The following is a 22645-nucleotide window of genomic DNA, read 5'->3' as shown; positions in this document are numbered from 1 at the left end:
GCCGCCGTCCCCAGCAGGCTGGCTTTATGCCCAACCGCTCCACAACGGACCACATCTCTGCCGTCCGTTTGCTGATAGAAAAGACCCGTGAATTCCGTAAAGATCGCCATCTATATATCGGATTCATTGATCTGAAGGCCGCCTTTGACACCGTCTGCCACTCTTCACTGTGGAACATCCTCCAAGCTCTCAGAGCACCACCCAAGATCATAGCCCTGTTCAAGCTGCTCTACAGCAACACAGAGAGCTGTGTCCGTATCAACGGCATTGACTCCGACTGGTTTGCTATCTCCAGCGGCGTTCGCCAAGGCTGTGTGGCTGCTCCCGACCTTTTTAATTGCATCATCGACCATCTGATGTTCAGGGTTAGTGAGCGCATCCCCGGAGTGTCTTTCGGCAACTACCACCTGACTGACCTGGAGTATGCTGACGACACCATCATTCTCAGCACTTCCTACAGCCAGCTGAGAGACGCTCTGGGCATTTACAGCGAAGAGGCAGCGCGGCTTGGCCTGCAAGTGAGTTGGACGAAAACCAAGTTCATGTATGTCGGTGATGGACCAGATCCACCTCCCATCCAAATTGGTAGCGACATCGTAGAGCCTGTCAAGAGCTTTGTATATCTGGGGTCCATGGTGACAGACAATGGGGACCTAAAACCAGAGATTCTCCGCAGAAGAGCCCTGGCAGCATCTGCTCTGCAGTCTCTCTGGAAACCACTCTGGCGGCACCAGACCATCGCACGCAAGACGAAGCTCCGCATTTACAACCTCGCCGTACTCCCTATCCTGCTTTATGGCTCAGAAACATGGCCCCTGAACGACACCCTGGCCACAAGAATCGATGGTTTTGATAGCAGGGCTCTCAGAACCATCGAGAACATCAGGTGGCCCCAGCGAGTCTCCAATAAAGAGCTCAGAGCCCGCACGTGCCAGCCCCAAGCATCTTCCTTGGTCGCACAACGCCGCACCCGCTGGTTTGGCCATGTCCTTCGTCTACCACCAGACCATCCGACACGAGCCATTCTCCAGTTTGACCCAAAGGCCGCAGGCTGGAGACGACCACGAGGGAAACCCCGCACTCGATGGCTCGACGTCGTTGCGGGCGACCTCCAACAACACGGAGTTGCCGTAGAGGATGCAGAACAGCTGGCACAAGACCGCCAGCATTGGAAAAACCTGGTTCATCTGGTCGGCTCAACGCACAGGGACGGGACCCCCCGACCTTCGCTGGAGCAATAAGTAAGTAAGTAAGTAAGTTCTACCTGCTTATCGGGGGCATTAGGGATTCAGTGTCTTGCCCAAGGACACTTCGACATATAAAACCTACGAACTCTTGATCCCAAGACGATCGAAATAAGATGAAACATGTTTGACTTTTTAAAATAAAACAAAAAAACATCGCGTCAGAAACACTCCAATGCCTTGAAATGGTTCAGTCCATTTGATTCCTAGCACTGCTTTCGATGTTTAGTTTTGTTGTACTACTGCAGTTCTAATTTGTTTTGAGTATTTTTGTAGAATTATTGCAATCACATTTTTGTAGTATTTATTTATTTAGTACCATTACTGTCGTTTAATTTGTATAGCACTATTTCTGCAATTGTATTTTTGTAGTATTACAGTAGTTTTATTTAGTTTGTTTACTGTAGTATTTCCATAATATAATCTACTATATATATATATATATATATATATATATATATATATATATATATATATATATATATATATATATGTAGTTGTTTTCCAATATTACTTTAGTTGTATTTTTGTGGTATTTTTGTATTTCTGTAGTTTTTCTAGTATTACTGTACTATTATTTTGTAGTACTTCTACAGTAGTTATATCATATTTTTTCCATAATATAATTTTTGTAGTATATCCAGTATTTTTACTGTAGTTGTATTTTAGTAGTATTATGAAAGTTCTGTTATAGTATTTTTGAACTTTAGTAGTAAGATGTATTTTTGTGTTATTTAATTATTTAGTATCATTACTGTAGTTTAATTCGTACAGTATTTTACAGTATTTCTGCAATTGTATTTTTGTAGTATTACAGCCGTTTTATTTTGTTTGTTTTTTGTAGTATTTCCACACTATAATCTAGTACATATGTACTTATTTTCTAATATTACTTTAGTTGTATTTTTGTAGTATTTCTGTAGTTTTTATAGTATTAATGTACTTTATTTTGTAGTACTTCTACATTATTTATATCGTATGTTTTCCATAATATAAATTTTGTAGTATATCTAGTATTTTTACTGTAGTTGTATTTTTGTAGTATTATAAAAGTTCTGTAATAGTATTTTTGAATTTATTATTTATGTACATGTATTTTTGTAGTATTTCAATTTTTTTCATCTTATCATTATGAAGACAAAATAATATATCAGGTCCCTGTTCTTGAGCACTAAATTTGATGTTTAGTTTTGTAGAAATGTATCTTTTTGTGTGTTTCTGTAGTTGTGTTTTTGTTGCAGACACACAAAGGGTCAGTGGAAACAAAGTTGGCACAACAGTTTTTTAAACAAATATTAGTAGTACCACTACATCGACTATGATATATATTATCATTATATTTTGACCATTCTTATTTAGCAGGCCGGATGAAAACGCCTGAAGGGCGGCCTGTAGCCCACCGGCGGTAGTTTGCATACCCAAAACTCTGAACCCCAAATCACTTCTGGGTCAGGATCATGTTATGTTCAATCAATATTGCGATTGAATTATTAAAAAAATGTACATTTAAAATCCAATCTTTTTAATGACCGTTTTTTTGCTACTAGGTGCTAAATAATACACACTGTCCCTTTACTGTTCCCTGGATGCATCAGAAACTTGAGTGTACACTGAACAGTGTTTAACCCCCCCTCCCCTTAAATTACTATTACTTGTCCTCCACAACAAACACCATTTGTGAAAAGGTCCATATTTATTCATGAACAAAGAATGTCACAATAAATAAAAAAATACACAAGACCTGAAAGAAAACATACTTTGTCCTTCTTTAGGGCGCCAAATGCAATAAATTAACTGAAAAGTGCTACTAGCACTAACAAAACATTACTTACTCATCTCATTGATAGAAACAACTATAGTGGTACCTCTAACATACAAGCTTAATGCGTTTCAGGGTTGTGCTCGTCGCCCAAATTGCTCGTATGACGAGTGAATTCTCCCCATATGAAATTTTAAACTGATTGGTCCGTTCCTGACCTCCCAAAAGCATCCGAGCCAGCGGTCTCCCATGGAGTGCCCCATAAAAACAGTTGAGTTGTCCACAAACCGGTTCTGAAAATAGCTCACCAGTGCTAGGTCATTGTGATTTTCTAGTAAATTGTTTTTTTTTATTGGTTGACTGATTCTGATAATAAACTTGGTAATAAAATAGTTATAACATGTTAAGTTATTTTTTATGTTCAAATTAAAAAATCCAGTTGATGGGCAAAAAAAAAGATTCCAATATTGATAATTGGTTTTAAGCAAATAATTAAGAGAGTATAATGAGAATTTATTAGTGTATTAAACAATCCATCCACGTTTTTGTTAATTTATTTTACACGAAATACAACTAACTAAATTCAAGTTTGTGTTATAAGAGCAGAAAATGTGCATTTTTTTAGCTCGCTATCTGGCTAGCTTTGTAGCTAGCTGACATTCTACCTTTTTAGCTTTTAAAAAGGAATCTAGCTGGCTTTTTACATTTTATGCATTCTATAAAGCTAACATTTCACCTTAATTGCTACATTTTGACCTTTTTAGCTAGCTATCTAGCTTTGTATTTAGCTTTGTATCTGGATATTTAGATGGGTTTTACTCTTTTAGCTGGCTATCTAGCTCCCTTTAAGTTTTTTTTACCTTGTGGCCGTTCTAGCTAACCATCAAGTTCTTTTAGCAAACCATCTGGCTAAGTTGCTATTTTAGAAATGTATACCAAACTGGGTGCCCCCTTTGTGCTAATTAGGAACACAAAGTAGCTCTACGCTTGAAACAGATTGGGGACCCCTGAGTCAAGCTAACCCTAAATAGCCTGTAGGAATGCTAGCCTTTGGCATGTCGAAATGCTCGTAACTTTTTCTTTAGAATGTGATGAATGTGAAACCTAATAGCCATGACTGTTTCAAGCTGGATAATGTGTTTTTACATAGGAAAACGCCAAGCAAGAACTTAAATATGAGACGCCTAATCTAATAATAATAATAATAATGATGATTAGATTTTCACTATAAATAGAGTATTGTTTCATTTATAATGCTTCGATGGATTAGTTGAAATATAACGCTGATCACAATTGCAAAAGTGGGAGGCAACAGGAATCAAACCCAGATTGCGGCGGAAAGAGCGCCGGATCGGATCCCATCCACTAGACTACTATGGGCACAGGCATACAAACACACGAAAAGGCATTAGGCTTCATGTCATCAATTACAGTAAGAGCTAGGGGTGCGTTAGAAAAATACAATGAAATTAAATTCATAGAACATAACGTGTATTGTACGATGTGATACTAGTTATCCTGGGTCTAGTATTAGTACTATCACAGGTTGCTGCTCGTCATTGCGAATGGTCCGACTCATATCTGAAGAATGGGCTGACGCTTTACACTTAAAACAACGGCAACCAGAGGATAAAGGTGCTGTATCTGAGTCAGATAAGGAGGCTTTTCCTGCTACTGGTAAACATGGAAACCAGCACTATCAGTTTCATGTGGGGGAGCAAACCTCTACCCAGAAAAAAACGTCCTGGGCAGGGATAAGCACCACCAGGCTGTTCTTGCCCAGGACACACCACGGGACCGAATGCAAGAGAAAGAGAGAGAACAAATTGAAACCCAGAACGTATTGTAACTTAGTGGTGTTTTGATCAAAGCCCTGACTGGCTGACAGAGATGGAGAGGGAGAGATGAATCGCATCGGCGGGACGTTAAAAGCGGGGGGGACACGAATCCTTCTCAGCGAGAGAGAATGCAGAGGAGCTGTCCAAACAGAATACAGTCTGAAAGACGTTATAATATGGTTTGGCATCGGAGATCTCCAGTCAAGGGGTGTTGGCTGATTGGCGTGAATCTTGGCTGCCCCATGCCCAGCCGACACAATCAGGCCTCAGTGTCGGTATGGAAAGCGGTTGTTGTTTTTTTCAAATTGAATGGCCAATTGGCTTCAATTTTGGTTGCCTGAAACGTTCATCAATGGTGCCGGAAGCATCTGTTGTTTCCCCCCCAATCTTTATTTTTAATTATTTTTTACCCGCAAAGGAGTGAAGGGTCTCTGTAAATGCAAAAAAAAATATATATTTTTTTTTCTGTACAGCCTTGTAGCAAACGACCCACAGCCAGGTCTGTGGACCGGTGGTTACAGACCCACTGATATGGTCAAACCTCCTAAGAGGTCCCTAATCTATAATGTGAGCTCCTCTATATCGTCGTCAAACGAAGGAATGACGCGAACAGCAGGCCGACTGTCCACCACATGTCGAGTGCTCATTGAACACATTCGTCCCGAGCTCCCCCGCGCCTCGCCCATCACCTCATCCAGCAGCCCGGCATCCCTACCGTCACCCGAAGGTGTCGCCACAGAGCCAAACAGCTGCTGCATGAGCACAGACTTCTTATTCTTCTCCTCTGACTCGGCCTCCTTCAAGCTGAAGATGCCGATGGCCTCCAGAACGTTGTCGCCGTCCTCCCTGACCTGGCGGGGGTTCCTGACGGAGGATGCGTAATTCCCAAAGACTAAATCTTCGTGGGTTTTCTGGGAAGAAATGCTCCGTCGGCGGATCGGTGAGGACGAAGAAGAGGACGACGGCGTCTCGGTGGTTGCCGTGACGGACTCCGAGGAAGTTGTGGAGACGGTGATGCGCGCGTCCTTGTTTTGGAGGTCGATTTCTCGCATCTTGGCGAGGAGCTGGTCTTTTCTGCGTCGTGCCTCGCTAGCATCCAAGCTGCTGTGGTGCTGGTTTCTCCACCTGTCGCCTTCTTCTTGGACATTGATGCTTTTGCGCAGGTTGGTCAAGAAAATAGCTGGCTTGTCCTCCTTAATTTCTTTCATCCAGTCTGAGGACCATAAGATGTTTAACGTAAAGTACTATGTAAAAAAACGGCTTTATGTTGAGAGCAAAACATTTTTTTCCCACCGTCTTTTAATGGGTTGGTCTTCATTCCAAGGACATCTTGGGTGTTCGGTTGGCGTTCCTCCACTGACTCCTTTAGTTCCTTTGGGCCTCGTGGGGACTCAATCGTCCTCTGCTCTTCAGCATTCGGTTTTGGTCCACTGTCTACTCTATTCGCTTGCTGGGCAGAAACAAAAAAGACAAACAAGGTCTTTGGATTTGTATCCTGTCCTTTACACTGAATATCAATATTAGAAAACAACTGATGAAAAATTGAGAATCATTTTAAAACAATACCATCATTATTGTTCCAAGGTTAAATTACATTTTATTGTGTCTATATTATGGTACTACAACCTTATTCCACAAAATAACTAAGGGCTTTTCAATTTTTTTAAAAATATTTTTTCCCGAAAAAGGAACTGGACAAAATTAGAGAACACACAGATCCAATGAGAGAATAAAAATGTCTTTGGCATGGAGAAAAAAAAGTTTACAACAGTTAGCAATTGATTCAGAAGTGTACAGGCCTCTTCTGTGATTGACTTCAGCGGCCACAGGATAGGACAAGTCTCTCACACTACTTCTGGTGTGATATTGGTCCATTCTTCTTCCAACCTCCTCCACAGTTCGGTGATTATAGTGGGTTTCTTGACCATCACTTTGTCACCAAGGATTATCCAGAGGTTCTCTATTGGGTTGAGATCTGGACTCTGGGCAGGTCATGCCATTAATTCAATGTTTTCACCTTCAAGGAAGTTCTTTACCCGTTTTGCTGTGTGACATGGAATATTGCCCTGCATGAAGACTGCAGACTGATAGGCGATGAACGGAAGTAAGCAACCATGTTCTGTTGGAAAAGGTTCTGATATACATTTGGATTCACTCAGCCATCTAGCTGTACAAGAGGCCCAAGTACTGCTGCAGAAAACATGCCCCAAACCATGACGTAGCCTCCTCCTGTCACGGTTTTTTTTTTAAATCTTTTTTTTTTTTTTTGGGGTTAAGTCTTTCTGTAATGCAGGGGTGGCTAACCCGGTCCTGGAGAGCCGCATGTCCTGCATGTTTTGGAGGTTTCTCTGCTCCAAAACAGGTGACGCCAATTTTCAGCTTGTCAGCAGGCTTTGTGAGAGCTTGATAATGATCCAAGTGATTTGAATCACCTGTATCGGAGCAGAGAAACCTCCAAAACACGCAGGACATGCGGCTCTCCAGGGACGGGTTAGCCACCTCTGCTCTAATGTGTCACTGAACATAATGCTTTCCATCGGACACAAATAAATTAAATTTGCTTTCATCACTGAATTTTACTCGGGACCAGTTATCCTCTATCCACATAACATGCTCCTTAGCAAAGCTCAGTCTAGCTTTTCAATTTATTTTTTTTCCGATGAGAGGTTTGGTCACTGTAGTGTGGGCCTTCAGTCCAAATGGTCTCAAATGGCCAGACAGATCCTTACCATGATCAGCACTGAGCTAGCGAGCGATTCCAGCCCCAGTGTGGAAACGATTACCCACTGATTTCCTGCGCAGTGACCTGCCTTCTCTTGCATTTGTCTTCCGTGGAAAACCAGCCTTCTTGGGTGACTTATTGGAGTCTGTAGTTTTGTAAAGATTCAATATTCTCTAAATTACAGATTTGGAACGATCAACAAGACTTCTTATGGCTGATAGTGTAATCCCTTTCATTTTCATCTGGACAACTCCTGGTTATTTTAAGGTTCTGTTCATAGTATACAAAATCATGCATGGACTTGCTCCCTCATATCTTTCAGATTTAATTTCCCCCTATGTTCCGGTCCGGAGCCTTCGCTTTGAAAATGCTGGTCTACTAGGGATCCCAGGTTTGAGAGCATTCTCCATTCGAGTTCCGGTGCTGTGGAATGCTCTTCCCCCTGAGATTCGATCTGCAACCTCAGTGGAAATGTTTTAATCTAAGCTTAAAACACACTTCTATTCTATTGCATATGAATAACCTATATTTTATGTTGACAATATCTTTGTATCTGTGTATTATTTGCCCTCATGTAGGTTTTAGATCAGGGAATGGTGTCATAATAGTCTGTGGTTTGCAATATTCTGTGGTCTGTGCAGCCCTTTGAGACTCTAATTAAGGGCTATACAAATAAACATGACTTGACTTGACACAACAAAATGTCCTTAAACTGTTGAGCAGTGAAGATGCCTTTTTTTTAGAATTATTCAATTGTTTGTTCATTGTTCTCTATTCTTTATCTCCAGTGTATATCAGTGATCGGCGACCACCAGGCTGCGGATCGATACTTGCCCATGGGTAGTTTTGGGCCACAAAGAAAGAAAAATAAATGTCACTATTTTTATTGTTGATTTACAGACATTTGTTTCAGGCTAAACTTGAACTAGGACTTTGCAGTGGTACATTTGAGCTAAGATAAAGATTTCAAATTAAGAACAAATTTTGCACATACAAAATACTAGTCAGCAAAATGATTAAGAAAATAAATAAATAAGTTAAAACGTATTAAAATATCTATTTTGCTTCAGTGCTTGCTCGACTTGGAGATCATATTTGCTCATTTTAAGTAGTGGTTCTCAAAAAAAATAAGAAAAACATATCATAATACTTTAAAATGTCAAAAAGATAGTAACATCCAAAATTACAGCAACATTATTAGCCAAAATGAATAACCTATAAAACCTAATAAGCGACAGTGACCAGAAAATCACACACAAAAAAATCTTTATACTGTGAGTTCAGGCAACATGAAAATTGAAACTTGAAAACATCCCACGAAAACACTTTTGAGATATTTCAATGAAATAAAGTATATCTTGGCTCCCAAATGGAGGAAAAACGGCATATGAGACTTTAAATGAGGGGCGTTCAAACTACAGACAGAGGCCATATGCGGTCCCCGGCAAATATTAAAATGCAATTAAAAAAATAAAAATCTTCATGTAATGGCTGAAATCTTTGCCCATTTCAAGTATTATTTTTTAACATGCTATTTTTCTTCTTTAGTAAAATAAGGAAATGATTTAAATAGGAAAAATCCACAAAGTCTAATAAGGCAGAGAACTTCTAATTTTGCTCATTTACAATTATGTTTCTGCTATAGAAAAACAAAATAATCAAAAAATGATAAACTGGAAGATTTTGTAAATTTAAAAGGTTTTATGTTCTCTCCAAAATGAACTACAGAAGCTGCCCTACTACCGGACGATTGTTCGTAAGTTGAATTTGTTCATAAATTACCTCATTGCTATATTTAGTATGTTTAAGGTTTATGTAAGTATGTTTAAGGCTTGTAACCTGTATTGTTTTGTACTAAAAAGGAAACATTAAATAAAATAATATGCTCAATAAAGATAAATAAAGTTAAGTTTAACTTACTTTTGGACGATGCGCTTCAAGAGGTCCTCCTCTGTGGTAAAAAGTGGCCCAAAAAAATAATTCTGACCATTTTCTCAACCGCATCAAGCTTTCTTATTTCACTTTGATTTCAAATCAACGGCTCGCTTCTTCTTTACACTTTACACCAACAATATTGAATGGATGCACGAGATATTAAACAATTAAAACGAAAAAGTTCTCAGCAAGCTAGAGAAACAGTACACATAGTATATTTCACACGAACTAGGAAGTAGAAGCCGGATTTCTTCGGCGTGAATGCTGGGTGACCTCTCACAGCGCCACACGACGGTAGCGGTGGAAAGAAGTTATTGTAATGTCCTGTACTCGGAAAAAGGTGCACACAATACAAATCTAGCTAGGCCATTCATTTTTATAAAGAAAAAAACATAGAGACACGGAAAACATTAGCAAATTCTGCTCTAGATGCCTAGTTTTTCCGTCGATTTTTAAAAAAATGCATTTTTCCAATTAACTGGACGTTATTACTGACGGTTTAATCATAAAATTGATTAGTATTGGCGACTATGTCACATTCTTAGCATATGTGGCAAGTGCCACGTACGTAGATGCATAACATATATTTTTCTTAAAGAATCTGACATTTTATTTTGAAAAAACACACAGAAATAAATCACGTCATTTTATGATTAGCCTGAAACGTGAATAATCTCTGATAAAGTTCAGACATTCTTGTAGGATTGTAGAAAATGTAGCAAAGAGTGGCACAAAAACAGTACTTTGAAAATGCCTACCTTGAGTGACAGGTAACCATCAGGGGCGGGATCATTGTACTGCTCGGCGGCGGGGGGAGGCGAGGGGAAATCGGGGCTGCTGTTTCGGTGCTCAAACGACTGCACCCCCTTGGAGTGGGCCCTGTTGTAGACTTTATGTGACAAGGAATAAAATCAGTCATCATTTTTGGCTTCGTTTTTTGCGAGCAGCACCTAAAACCACATATCCGCCTCACATTTGTATTTTATGTCAACCTCTGTGGCTTTTCGGGGTGAGAATTTAGCCATGCGGTGGGCGTAGATGTTCTTGATTTCCAACTCCCGTTCTTTTTCCTGGAAAAGAAGACGACAATGTTCCTGACTTGCTTTTTCTTTGCTGTGTTTCGGTGGTGGAAATGCTGAAAAATGTACCAAATAATAAGAATAAACTATTGTTGGTGTAATGTGAAACTTGTCAATTTGCGTGTTGAATTGTGCGTTCTAATGTTTGCACCTTAAGTTTACTGGTTAGTTGTTGGAGCTCCTTCTGCAGATTTTTGATCTCCTCCATCGCGCTAAGAGTCTTTTTCCTCTCTGCAGCCATCTGCCTCTGGTGGCTGCTGTTGATCAGCTCCATGTTTCTTTCTAGCTCCTGGGTACACAAATGTACCACTAAATGACACGTGAAAACAGAAACTGTTTCGCTGTGTTTTGATATATTCGACTCATTCTACTTTTTTCATGGCCAAATTCAAGCCATTTTAAGTATGTTCAAGGCCAAATTTTAAATTTTTCCTGTACCTTCAAAGGAAGGAAAGCGGCGCATATCAACAGGTTTTTTTTTTGTGTGTTAACTTTGATTACTACAATAAAGTCGCTATCTTGCTGCTATCACATACTTTGTGTTGTGTGTACACACACATTATATATATATATATATATATATATATATATATACTGGACTGTCTCAGAAAATTAGAATATTGTGATAAAGTTCTTTATTTTCTGTAATGCAATTAAAAAAACAAAAATGTCATACATTCTGGATTCATTACACATCAACTGAACTATTTCAAGCCTTTTATTATTTGAATATTGCTGAATTTGGCTTACAGCTTAAGAAAACTCAAAAATCCTATCTCAAAATATTAGAATATCATGAAAAAGTATACAAGTAGGCTATTCAACTAATCACCTGAATCATCTAATTAACTCGAAACACCTTGCGAGGGTTTCCTGAGCCTTAAAAACACTCAGCTTGGTTCAGTAAACTAAATCACAAGTATGGGGAAGACTGCTGATCTGACTGCTGTCCAGAGGACCATCATTGATACCCTCCATCAGGAGGGTAAGACACAAAAAGAAATTTCTGAAAGAGCAGGCTGTTCACAGAGTGCAGTTTCAAAGCATATCCACAAAAAGTCTGTTGGAAGGGAAAAATGTGGCCGGAAACGCTGCACAACCAAGAGAGATGACCGCAGCCTTAACAAAATTGTGAAGAAGAGCCGCTTCCAGAATTTGGGGGAGCTTCAAAGACAGTGGGCTGAAGCTGGAGTCCAGGTATCAAAAGCCACAGTTCACAGACGTGTCCGGGAAATGGGCTACAATAGCCGTATTCCCATGGTCAAGCCACTTCTGAACTCAAGACAACGGAAGAAGCGTCTGACTTGGGCTATGGAGAAGAAGCACTGGACAGTTGCAGAGTGGTCCAAAGTCCTCTTTTCAGACGAAAGCACGTTTTGCATTTCATTTGGAAGTCAAGGCGCCAGAGTTTGGAGAAAGGCTGGAGAAGAGCAAAATCCAAGTTGCTTGAAATCCAGTGTGAAGTTCCCACAGTCAGCAATGGTTTGGGGAGCCATGTCAGCTGCTGGTGTTGGTCCACTGTGTTTCATCAAGTCCAGAGTAAATGCAACTGTGTACCAAGAGATTTTAGAGCACTACATGCTTCCATCTGCTGAAAAGCTCTATGGAGATGAGGATTTCATTTTCCAGCATGATCTGGCACCTGCCCACAGTGCCAAAACCACCAGTAACTGGTGCACTGACCATGGCATCACTGTCCTTGATTGGCCTGCTAATTCCCCTGACCTGAACCCCATCGAGAATTTGTGGGGTATAGTTAAGAAGAAGATGAAAGACACCAGACCTACAAATGCAAATGAGCTGAAGGCCGCTATCGAAGCATCCTGGGCATCAATAACACCTCAGCAATGCCACAGGCTGATTGCCTCCATGCCACGCCGGATTGATGCAGTAATCCGTGCAAAAGGATTCCCAACCAAGTACTGAGTGCATCAATGGACATTTTCAAATGTTTGATTTAGTTTTGCTGTTATAAAATTATTTTTTTTTACTTGGTCTGAGAAAGTATTCAAATAATTTGAGATAAGATTTTTGAGTTTTTTTCAGCTGTAAGCCAAAATCAGCAATATTCAAATAATAAAAGGCTTGAAATAGTTCAGTTGATGTGTAATGAATCCAGAATGTATGACATTTTTGTTTTTTTAATTGCATTACAGAAAATAAAGAACTTTATCACAATATTCTAATTTTCTGAGACAGTCCAGTATATCTGCACTTTAAACAGACCTCTGAGACTATCAGAGTGCAGGTGGATTCGTACAGAGACTTGATTACAAACAGGTGGATTCCATTTATCATCGTTCATCACTTAGCTCAACATTGAATCATTCAGAGATCCTCACTGAACTTCTGGGCAGAGTTTGCTGCACTGAAAGTAGAGGGGCTGAATAATTTTGCACACCCATATTTTCGTTTTTTATTTGTTAAAAAAGTTTAAAATATCCAATAAAGTGTGTTCCACTTCAGGATTGTGTCCCACTTATTGTTGATACTTCACAAGAAATTACAGTTTTATATCTTGTTGTTTGAAGTCTGAAATGTGGCAAAAGGTCACAAAGTTCAAGGGGGGGCAAATAGTTTCGGAAGCCACTGTAGTAGACACCATTTTTTTTCATTGCTTTCCATGAATGTGTTTCCCCCCTACCTTAATCTTGAGATCGGCCTCGTGTGTACGCGCCCTCTCCTGCTCCAGCTTGCAGGTGAGCTCCTCACGCGCGCCCAACTCTCGCTGCTCCACCAGCTTCTTCATGCGTCCCACAGTGGCATGGCTCCTCAATAACTGCTCCTCCTTTTCCTTTAACCGGCGCTCGGCGGCGCGTTCTCGTTCCCGTGTGCGCCGTAAACGCTCGCGTAACGCATGAGTTTCGTTGGCGTGGCATGAAAGCATCTGAGAGATTTTGCTTTCGGCGTCTGTATAGTTCTGCAGGGCCTTTTCCTGCCGCGTCTGAAGCTGCAAAACCAAGAAAATGGGTGCCAATGAGTACTGTAAATTCTGGACAACACGCCGCTTTTTGCGTTTTTAAACACTGCAGCTTTAAATAAGGTGCAGCTGCCCTTTTTACAACACATGCACACCGTTTTTGCCAACATTATCATAATGCCAACCTTTTGACATTAAAAAGCGGTAGATTCTCTCACGAACTCCATTTCTACATGCGAAACAACATTTGTCTCCAGAATATTGAAAAAAACAAAAACAAACCAACAAATATTTAGTGTGATTGTCAAAATAAAGCAGCCATAGACTTAAATCCTAATCTTGAGTCAAGATTCCATCAAAAGAGCTACACTTCTCTTTCTGTGTCATCGGGTCAATGTCAAGTCATTGAAATTTCCTTTAATCCCCAAAGAACAATAACATGCAAATGCAATTTGTTCCATTACTGTGGCAACCACTGATGACAACACAAAAATGACACATCTGTGTTCCAATTTGGCACTATTCACCTCATTATGGTTGCCCTGGCGCTGTTATCTAAATATATTGGGCTCACATTTTACACGACGGTTATTACCTACATGCCTTTGCAACATCCATTGCAGACTGAAATGGATTGAAGGGGGATTATTTCATGTGCAGCCCCTTCATGCTAAGGTTTTTGAGTGTTTACTTCCCCTAGTGTAGGTTTTATAACAGAGGATGGACAGTTGAGGTGCCTGCAGACCTGTACTGAACTGAGCATACCAGTTGTAATTTTGTAGTAAAATTATTTTTCTATTGGTTGACAGAGTGTAATTTGACCCATTTTCCCTTAATTGACCTGCTAATAACATAGTAACAACATAGTAATAACATGATAAGTTTTTATTTTAAAAAATTCAGAAATGTAATTCCAGATAAGCTTCATGAACAAAAAAATCTATTCAAGCATTGATAATTATCTTAAGCAATTAATGAAGAGAATAGAATGATAATTTAATTATATATTAAACAAATTTACGTATTCATCTTTTTATTGATTGATTTTACAGGAAATACATAGAACTATATTCCAATTTATGGGTTTAATAAAGCGAATAAGCAAAAAAACAGCATTTTTTTTTTATCAAGCCACTTACTCCTTTTTAGCTTTTCACATTTTTTGCATGCTACCTAGCTAAATTGTAACTTTTTTGCTAGTTGTCAAGCTAAATTTGGGCCTCCTTTATAACTAGCTCTCTAGCTTTTTTTTAGCTTTCTATCCAGCTAACTAGCTAGCTTTTTACTTTTTTTTTTGCATGCTGTCTAGCTAACATTTTAACTTTTTTGCTAGTTATCCAGCTAAATTTTGGTCTCCTAAAGCTTTCTATCCAGCTATTTAGTCAGCTTTTTACTAATTGAGCTATCTATCTAGCTCCCTTTTAAGCTATTTAGCAAGCCATCTAGCTAAGTTTCAATTTTAGAATTTAATATAAACTGGGTGTCCTTTGGGCTAATTGGCAACAAAAAGTAGCTCGATGCTTGAAAAAGTTTGGAGACTCCTGGGCTATACATATAGACCTAACTTGACTTTGTAATCACCATCTCGAATGGTCACATGAAAACACGTGACATTAACAGATGGGAGCAGAACTGAAAAAAACGCAGTTGGGCGTCAGATCTAATGCGTTCATTTTAATGGCTGTCTTAAGCCTGCGTCTTTAAATCCAGTACAACGACAAAATTGAGTTTTGTTCTTATATTTGAGCGTGCGGCTTTTAATCAGGTGCGCTCGGTGGTCTGGAATCCATGTCACAAAAATCTGGAGTGGTCTCTTAACTTGTACCTGCTTGAGAATGCGATTCTCTTTCTGCAGTTCGGCAATGCGCAGCTGCAGCTCGCCGTGGACGTTGCGCAACTCGTTGATTTTCAGCAGACGGCCCGACAGCATTTGCCTGGTCAGCGGATCCAGGTCTCTTGGAGGGAGGGACTCTTTGCTTCGGGAGCGTATGGCACGGCTGCGGGCCGGACGCGGCGGACGCACCCGAACACGTTTGTCTATACCTGACATGAAATAAGAGGGCAGGGGGAAAAAACTGCAATATTAGTACTAAAATTTAGAGATAGTCATTTATAAGTGTTACATTTAGAAACACAAGCAAATACAATCAAGGATGGCCCGGCTGATACTGAGCCATACTTGGTATTCGTGGCCCATCAAAATTGCTACCTTAGGAAGGGAACAACTTTTTTTTTTATAGACGTAATGAAATGCATAACATAAATCATCTCATTCCTACTTTGACCATTATGGGGAACCAGAAAAAAAGCAAAAAGTGAAATAATAGAGTAAAATATGGGACAAAAGAAAATAAAGTAATGTATGTATAAGAAGCAAGAAAATGTGCCAAAATTAGACTGGTAAATTATTTTGATTGCTCCAAAGCAGAGTGCATTTAATCTTTCAATCTGAGAGGCTGCTGCTGATCTTTTGCTCCTTATCTTTAACCTATTTTAAATTGTTTTTTTCCCAGGAGATCGGTGTCCAAACTGACTAAAATGGAATTGTAAATAGTTTTTTTGTTACATTTTACATTTATTTGTAGCACTGAAGAGTTCCATCCATTATCTGCACCACTTATCCTCAGTAGGGTTGGAGGGGTGCTGGAGCCCACCCCAGCTATTTTCGGGCAGTGGGCAGGGGACACCCTGAACTGGTTGCCAGCCAGTCGCAGGGCACACGGAGACAGACAACTCACTCACTCATGCCCACCCAGGGTTGGGTAGGGTAACTTTAACTTGATTACTTTCAATTACTTTTGGATTACTCCAATACCAAATATGCTAATAAAAGACAAAATAAACTAAATATGAATAAAATTATGACTCACAACACGTGGTAAGCTTTATCTCCTGGCTTTGATCTCTTTAATCTCCAGCAAAACTTACATAAAATGCGACAGAAACAAAATGAAAATAAATCCAAACAGCTTGCCAACATCATTTTTGCCGTTCAATGTATTCCGTTACTCCCCAAGCCTGCACAAAATTTAGTAATTTTATTTTTAATTTATATTTAATATGTTTTGCAGGCATTCTCTATAACACATATGAAATTATTAATTTCTTAGTAATTTGGTGCATAATGTTCTATTATTATTTGAGGATATATCACCCCGAAGAAAATCTGGGGAGCCATTTGGGAGCCAAAACAGTCTTCTCAAAGCTGTCCTTATGGATGCGACAGTAACGCTTCACGTGACAATGCGTAAATGAGACCTGGAGCCACCATCAGAGTTTCTCACACTATTTTTTCTTCATTTAAAAGCCTGGTCTATCCATTCAGGCTGCCAGGAAACAGGGCAATGAAAATTTATTCAAGCATTGTGCTGACCTTGAAAACAACATCTAAGTTCAAGCATTTTCAAGGATTTTAAACACACTGAGAACTGCATACTGTAATTATAAGCATGCCAAACCTGTGTTGTAGGGCGAACTGGTGGAAATTAAGTTTGTTCGCACGGGTGGCGTAGGGGACAGCGTCTGATCTCTTGCATACGGCGAGAGCGAGCGATCAGATTCTTCGTAGTCATCTGAGTAAGACGTACACTTGCTCGGGCGCCCCTCGCCGTCCGAGACTTGGTCCCGGCCGGGGTCAGTGGGGTACATTTCACTTTTGGGATTCAACTTCTCGTCCTGGTAGTTCTTGGAGTACTTGTTCTTTTTGAGGGAGGACACAGGAGCCTTCTTGTTCTTGAGTGAGCGATTGTCATCCCAATCGTCGTCTGATGCGTCACACTTAGGTTCCATTTTGTTTTAACTTCAGCAAAGGAGCTCTGTTGTGAAGGGTTTAAAAATGGGAACAAGAAAAACTTGTTATATTTTGGGGGAAATAGGCAGCTCAAAAAAAAGTTGATTGACTGACCCTAAAATTGTAACCAAGCAACAGACGCAAGACAATTGACATATACTGTATTAGACCCAACAGGTTGCTCTGAGGACTTCCTGGTTGCACAACATGGTCACTTAGCAACTTTGGAGGCTTTCAAAAATAGGAACAGGTCTTGCGTTGCAGAATGGGGTGAACAATTCAATTCAAAATTTCAATTTTATTTTGAGTGTAGTGAAACTTCATTAGAAACCGTAACCGTAATTTATGGACTATAAGCCGTGACTTTTGACACACAATTTCAATACTGCGGTTTATGCGAAGATGCATCTAATGTATATATTTTTTCTAACGGCTGCCAGGGGCACTTGGGCAGAAAAGTTAATATTGACAAAGGTGGTATCGAGGAAGACACAAGACACAACTGCCAATAAATACTATAGAACAGGGGTCGGGAACCTATGGCTCTTGTCTCAGATAAAATTGACCTCGCACAATTCTTTAATGTATTGATACATTGATACATGCCGGCTGTCGCACGTGCGGAGCCGAAGCATTGTCACACCAACAGACTCAGTTTTGGACGTAAATTGCTAAAACATCCTGTATATCTCGAAGCAATACATGTTGATTGTTGAGACACTTCATAATGAAAAGCCACAGAACTAACTTTAAACCCCCAGAAGCACATCCAACCGTTATATGCACCGCTTATCCTGAGTAGAATTGCGGGGGTGCTGGAGCCTATCACAGCTATCTTAATTCAATGGGTTAGGACACCCCGAACTGGTTGCCAGCCAGTCGGAGGGCACACATGGACAGGCAACTCACTCCCTCATTCACACATAGGGACATTTTGAACCGACCTATTAACCTGATATGCATGTTTTAGGAATGTGGGAGGAAACCTCAGTGACCGGAAGAAACCCACGCAAGAACAGGGAGAACATGAAAACTCCACACAGGAAGGCTGCTAGCTGGATTTGATCCCATGACCTCAGAACAGTGCGGAGGCGCTTACCACTCAGCTAGTATGTTGTCGATATTTTTACAAAAGATATAAAATTTGCTGAAGAATAAGCTTTTGTCTGGAGTGGGCTCGGCAGTTTTGTTGAATTTTGGTGTTGCTCTCTCTCAAATAAGAAATAAAATAAAAATGTTGGCTTCTAGGGCAGCACGGCGGCTGAGTGGCTTGCGCGTCCACGGCTCAGTTCTAAGGTAATGGGATATAATCCAGCTACCAGCCTTAATGTGCCAAGTTTGCATGTTCTCCCGTGCCTGCGTGGGTTTCCTCCAACCACACCAGTTTCCTCCCACATTCCAAAAACATGCATGTCAGGTTCATTGGCCGGTTCAAAATGTGAGTTGTCTGTCTTTGTGCGCCATGTGATGGCTGGCAACCAGTTGAGGGTGTCCCTTGCCCACTGCCCCAAAATGGCTGGGAAGGGCTCCAGCACCCCCGCGACCCTACTGAAGATAAGCATAGCAAATAATGGATGTTTGCTTTGGGTCAAAAGGTTCCCGACCCAAGCCATAGAAGAAGTTTAACATATAGTAAAGCACTTTGTACAAGAATGAAATTAGCATAACCATTCGCACTGTGTTAATTGTGTTGCTACAGCTTTTTGCTATGTTACGGTACTTGAGTTGCCAAGTCTCAGTGACTTTTACCAGTGTGCATGTTTTTTAGTAACTAGCCCTTTTACACGCTGCTGTGTTCTTGCCGAGTTACTGCCTTATCCTCATGTGTTTTTATTACTAAAACTTTGAAAACTCTTGTCTAACATATTTCTTTTCAACATAGACAAGTGCTGCTTATGGTCAGGTGCAGGTTATGTATTTACCAAATGTTTTTCCTTTAAAAATGTATTGGGTGTGGCTTTTAGTCCAGAAGTGACAGTACTTTGTAATTGTAATACAATCCATCAAGCATTAAAGCTTCAGTTGGACGATTTAATTAATTTTTTTTGCGTTTGAAAATACAATGCCTTGTTGGAATTCAATTTTGTCTTCAAATAATTGTGCAAAAAAGCTTGAAACAATCCTGTTTGGCATCTTTTTTGGAAGTATGACGGGAGGAAAAAACAATATTTTGACTCCAAAAGTAAATTAATTTTGCAACAAAACATATCAAAAAGAGAGCAAAGGAGAAGGTCGAAATTAAAGATGTCCCTATCGAAATTTTGGCTTTTTGTTTAATCTGATTTGTTTAGGGTGTGGGGGTTTGTGATCCAAATTCAATATTTATTGTTTTTGTTATTTGAATAAAGGTTCTGTACTGTGTTTTCTTTGGTGGCTTGTTCTTGTACCTTTTAAACTCATCCATAATAATCCATTTAGGCGACTAATAAAATTGGTGTTTTCCTAAAAAACTACTCGTCAAAAGTTGTCGCATGTTAGTGTTTGACTACTGTGTGTTCGAAATAAATAGCACATCAGCAGACATTATGAGAATAGGCTTTACAGCATCATAATAGAACTGGACCCGGATTGGGACACCCTTATCAGAAATGTGTGCAGGAAACACTGAGAAAAATAAATGTTTCTGAATCACATCTCTGAATCTTCAACATACCTGTCAATTTATACAATTTGATTGTATAAAATACAAAGTTTTGCTTAAATATTTCAATACAACTGTATTCAGAAATGAATACAATTTTCATTTAACACTTTTTTTGCCTATGATTATTGAAAATAATTCTAAATCAATAAACTTATTTTCCAATGGCCATTGTTTACAAAATCATGTAAATAACAAATTTGCATGTACATTGGTTTGTTTCTGTTATTACTGCCGCTGAATTTGGACGATGTGATATGAGTGGAAACATGGCAGAAAGTAATGCTAAAACAAGAAAGATAAGTAGTAGTTCTACAGCTTACAAAACTGGAAGTATCTTCAGAAATACAAATCCTAATGTTTCGCTTGACCTGCACACATCTTAGTCTCTCTAGGTTGTCAGGGATCCCTCACTGATTTGGACCTTTTAAAGTTAGAGCTTTATTTCAACACGGAAAAATTTAATGTACGATTTTTTGGGGGGAATAAATTATTTGTTCTGTTTTATTTGGTTTGAGTTGTACACATTTTAGCCATTCTGGACTGATAGGTGTGTTCTCCACAGCCACAATTAACCAGGATTCACTCTAACCTGGCACAGAAACAAAAATCGGAGTTCAGAATTGTATTTAAACTGATGAAAATCGACCAAAACAAACCCCCCTGACAGAACAACTCAATGAGCACTGTTTCTATGGCAACACAAGCCCACAAAGTCAAAATGAAGCACCTATTTCATCAATCCAAACGGAATGCTTTATCTTTGCCTGTTCGTTTAGGTAGAACAGCAGTTATATAGGTAAGGTAGGAAGCAAAACTGACCTATCTTGTGCAGGATTAAGTTAAATCCTTAGCTAGCGTCTGCTATTGACAGGTCCATTGTTTACAACACTTACAGGAACAACACTTTGTGCTGCAAGCATAAATTTGTGACTATGTTAAATATGCACTGACCTGTTTGTTAGGCAGCAGAGCTAACAAGATTTCAGTTAGAAAAACAAAACATCGCAACAGGTGAGACGCGTCTTACCGTTAGGTGTCGTCTTTCACCCTCAAGGCTGAGAACCCCTCCATAAATGAAATGGTCAATTTCTTTACGCAAATAATAACATTGAAAAACAGCGTTAAGAGTGAAAATGTCGTCGAATAAATCAGCTAAAACTTCCTGGCTAAGCTAAACCCGCTAATGTGCTAGGTTTTTGACGCCGAGCAACAAGGTAGCGTCCCCGCGTTGTTAATTCGACAAAATTAAAAACTATCATCTTGTGAGCGACGGAAATTTGCGTGGAACAGTCGCAGTTAAATCTCAAAACTGCAATGAGAGGTACACAAAAGAGGAGTGAGGACGAAGAAGTGGAACGACCGCCATCGCTTCCGTTGCTTGGGAGCCGCTTCTGTGACGTCATTCTCTCGTCTTGCATTACATTACGCGAACACAGTTGACGGTGTATAAAAAAACACATACTTAATGAAATACCGACTACAGGAATAACATTTTTAACCGTAAAATGTGAAATAAAAGTGTTTCGTGCTTTGTGTGTATTTGTTGTATTTACCAAGAATTTAATGAGACTCTGGTGTCATGTAGACGCAATGAAATGGAATGTGACGTCATCAATACATTTCAAAAACGCTTTGTTATTGAACATTGCATCATTACAAACAAAATTAGCATGGAACAATCACACCACAATAATTATAACAACCTCCAAAGGAACAAAAAGTGCCACAAAAATACAGAGAAAAAAACAGAGAATAGATAAATACAATTAAAAGAAAAATAATAATTTTCCCATATTCAAGCCAAGTCAAGTCATACAACGAGGTGGGGGGGGGGGGATTTTTTAAGGGTTTTTTTTGGTTTGAACAAATTTATTGACACTAAAAACAGAAAACAATCATGACAATCTCAACAGCAATTAAGCACATTCACAATATTATATTCCAATATTACGTTTTTAACAGCAAACACAAAGTGAGGTTTGAACAAACCTTCTCGAAAATCAAACATATTCACAATTTCATTATATAACATCTTTGTTATTGTCAATAGATCCGTCCAGGCCAAAGTCGATTGTCCTCGGTCTGAACAAATCCACTGACACCAACAGCAGCAAAACAGCCATCAAGCATATTCACAATCTTTTTATATTTGACAATATGACGTGACGATATGACGTTTTAACATTTTTTCCTGACATTTCCAACATCAATTAAACAATTTCAGAGTTATTTTCTTTTAACAGTAGTTAACCAGCGTGTAAAAGGCAATACTATTGTGCAAGGGCATAGCTCTGCCATCCCACCCTCCCAAGCAGCATTCTTCCAGTCCTCTGTGTGGGTCCTTTCCCTTCTGCGTGGGTCCTCTCCCTTCTGGGTTCCACAACCCAGGCCGTTGCTGCCGGGACTCCCACAGCGTAGCTCCGGCTCCCCCCTCCGGGTGGGTACAGACGAGTCTTCTTTATGGCTGCGTCCTAGGCCCGCCGCTCGCAGATTGTATGGTATCTGCAGCCATTTGGAGCACAGCCACGGGGGGGATCTGCCTGCACCTCCATACCAGCAGGTTTCTGGAGGTCCAGATGGCGTCCTTGATGGCGGCGAGAGTGAGCCAGTCCCTGGCAAAGTCGTTCCGATGCCTCCTCGACCGACTCACCCCGTAAAGCACAAGGGTTATTGTTCTATCTTCTTTATTCATTATCCATTATCCGTTATCGGTC

General features: G+C 39.8%; 1 protein-coding gene across 1 annotated transcript; it reads right to left on the bottom strand.

The window, feature by feature from the left end:
- Nucleotides 1-2918: 2918 nt before the first annotated feature.
- lca5 (lebercilin LCA5) lies at nt 2919-21459 on the bottom strand. The gene is made up of 9 exons (XM_088325369.1): nt 20959-21459; nt 16956-17312; nt 15323-15540; nt 13222-13527; nt 10729-10866; nt 10472-10568; nt 10257-10387; nt 6135-6291; nt 2919-6054 (listed from the first exon to the last, which is right to left on the bottom strand). Exons 2-9 carry the CDS (start codon nt 17284-17286, stop codon nt 5402-5404), a joined length of 2031 nt encoding a protein of 676 aa, XP_088181495.1. The 5' UTR covers nt 17287-17312; nt 20959-21459; the 3' UTR covers nt 2919-5401.
- Nucleotides 21460-22645: the final 1186 nt, after the last annotated feature.

Source organism: Urocampus carinirostris, chromosome 20, assembly GCF_059441175.1.
Source record: "Urocampus carinirostris isolate Australia breed hairy pipefish chromosome 20, RoL_Ucar_1.0, whole genome shotgun sequence".
NCBI lineage: Eukaryota > Metazoa > Chordata > Actinopteri > Syngnathiformes > Syngnathidae > Urocampus > Urocampus carinirostris.
Note: the sequence above shows the minus strand (reverse complement) of the source record. Positions and strands in the feature narration are given on the sequence as shown.

Bases quoted from the DNA above. Each gene is read 5' to 3' on its own strand.
- lca5 (XM_088325369.1), bottom strand. From the start codon at position 17,286: ATGGAACCTAAGTGTGACGCATCAGACGACGATTGGGATGACAATCGC. The intron at 13,528-15,322 runs GTACAAGTTAAG...TTGGTTTTGCAG, and splicing joins AGAATCGCATTCTCAAGCAG to CTTCAGACGCGGCAGGAAAA. The intron at 10,867-13,221 runs GTAGGGGGGAAA...TTGTGTACCCAG, and splicing joins AGGCCGATCTCAAGATTAAG to GAGCTAGAAAGAAACATGGA.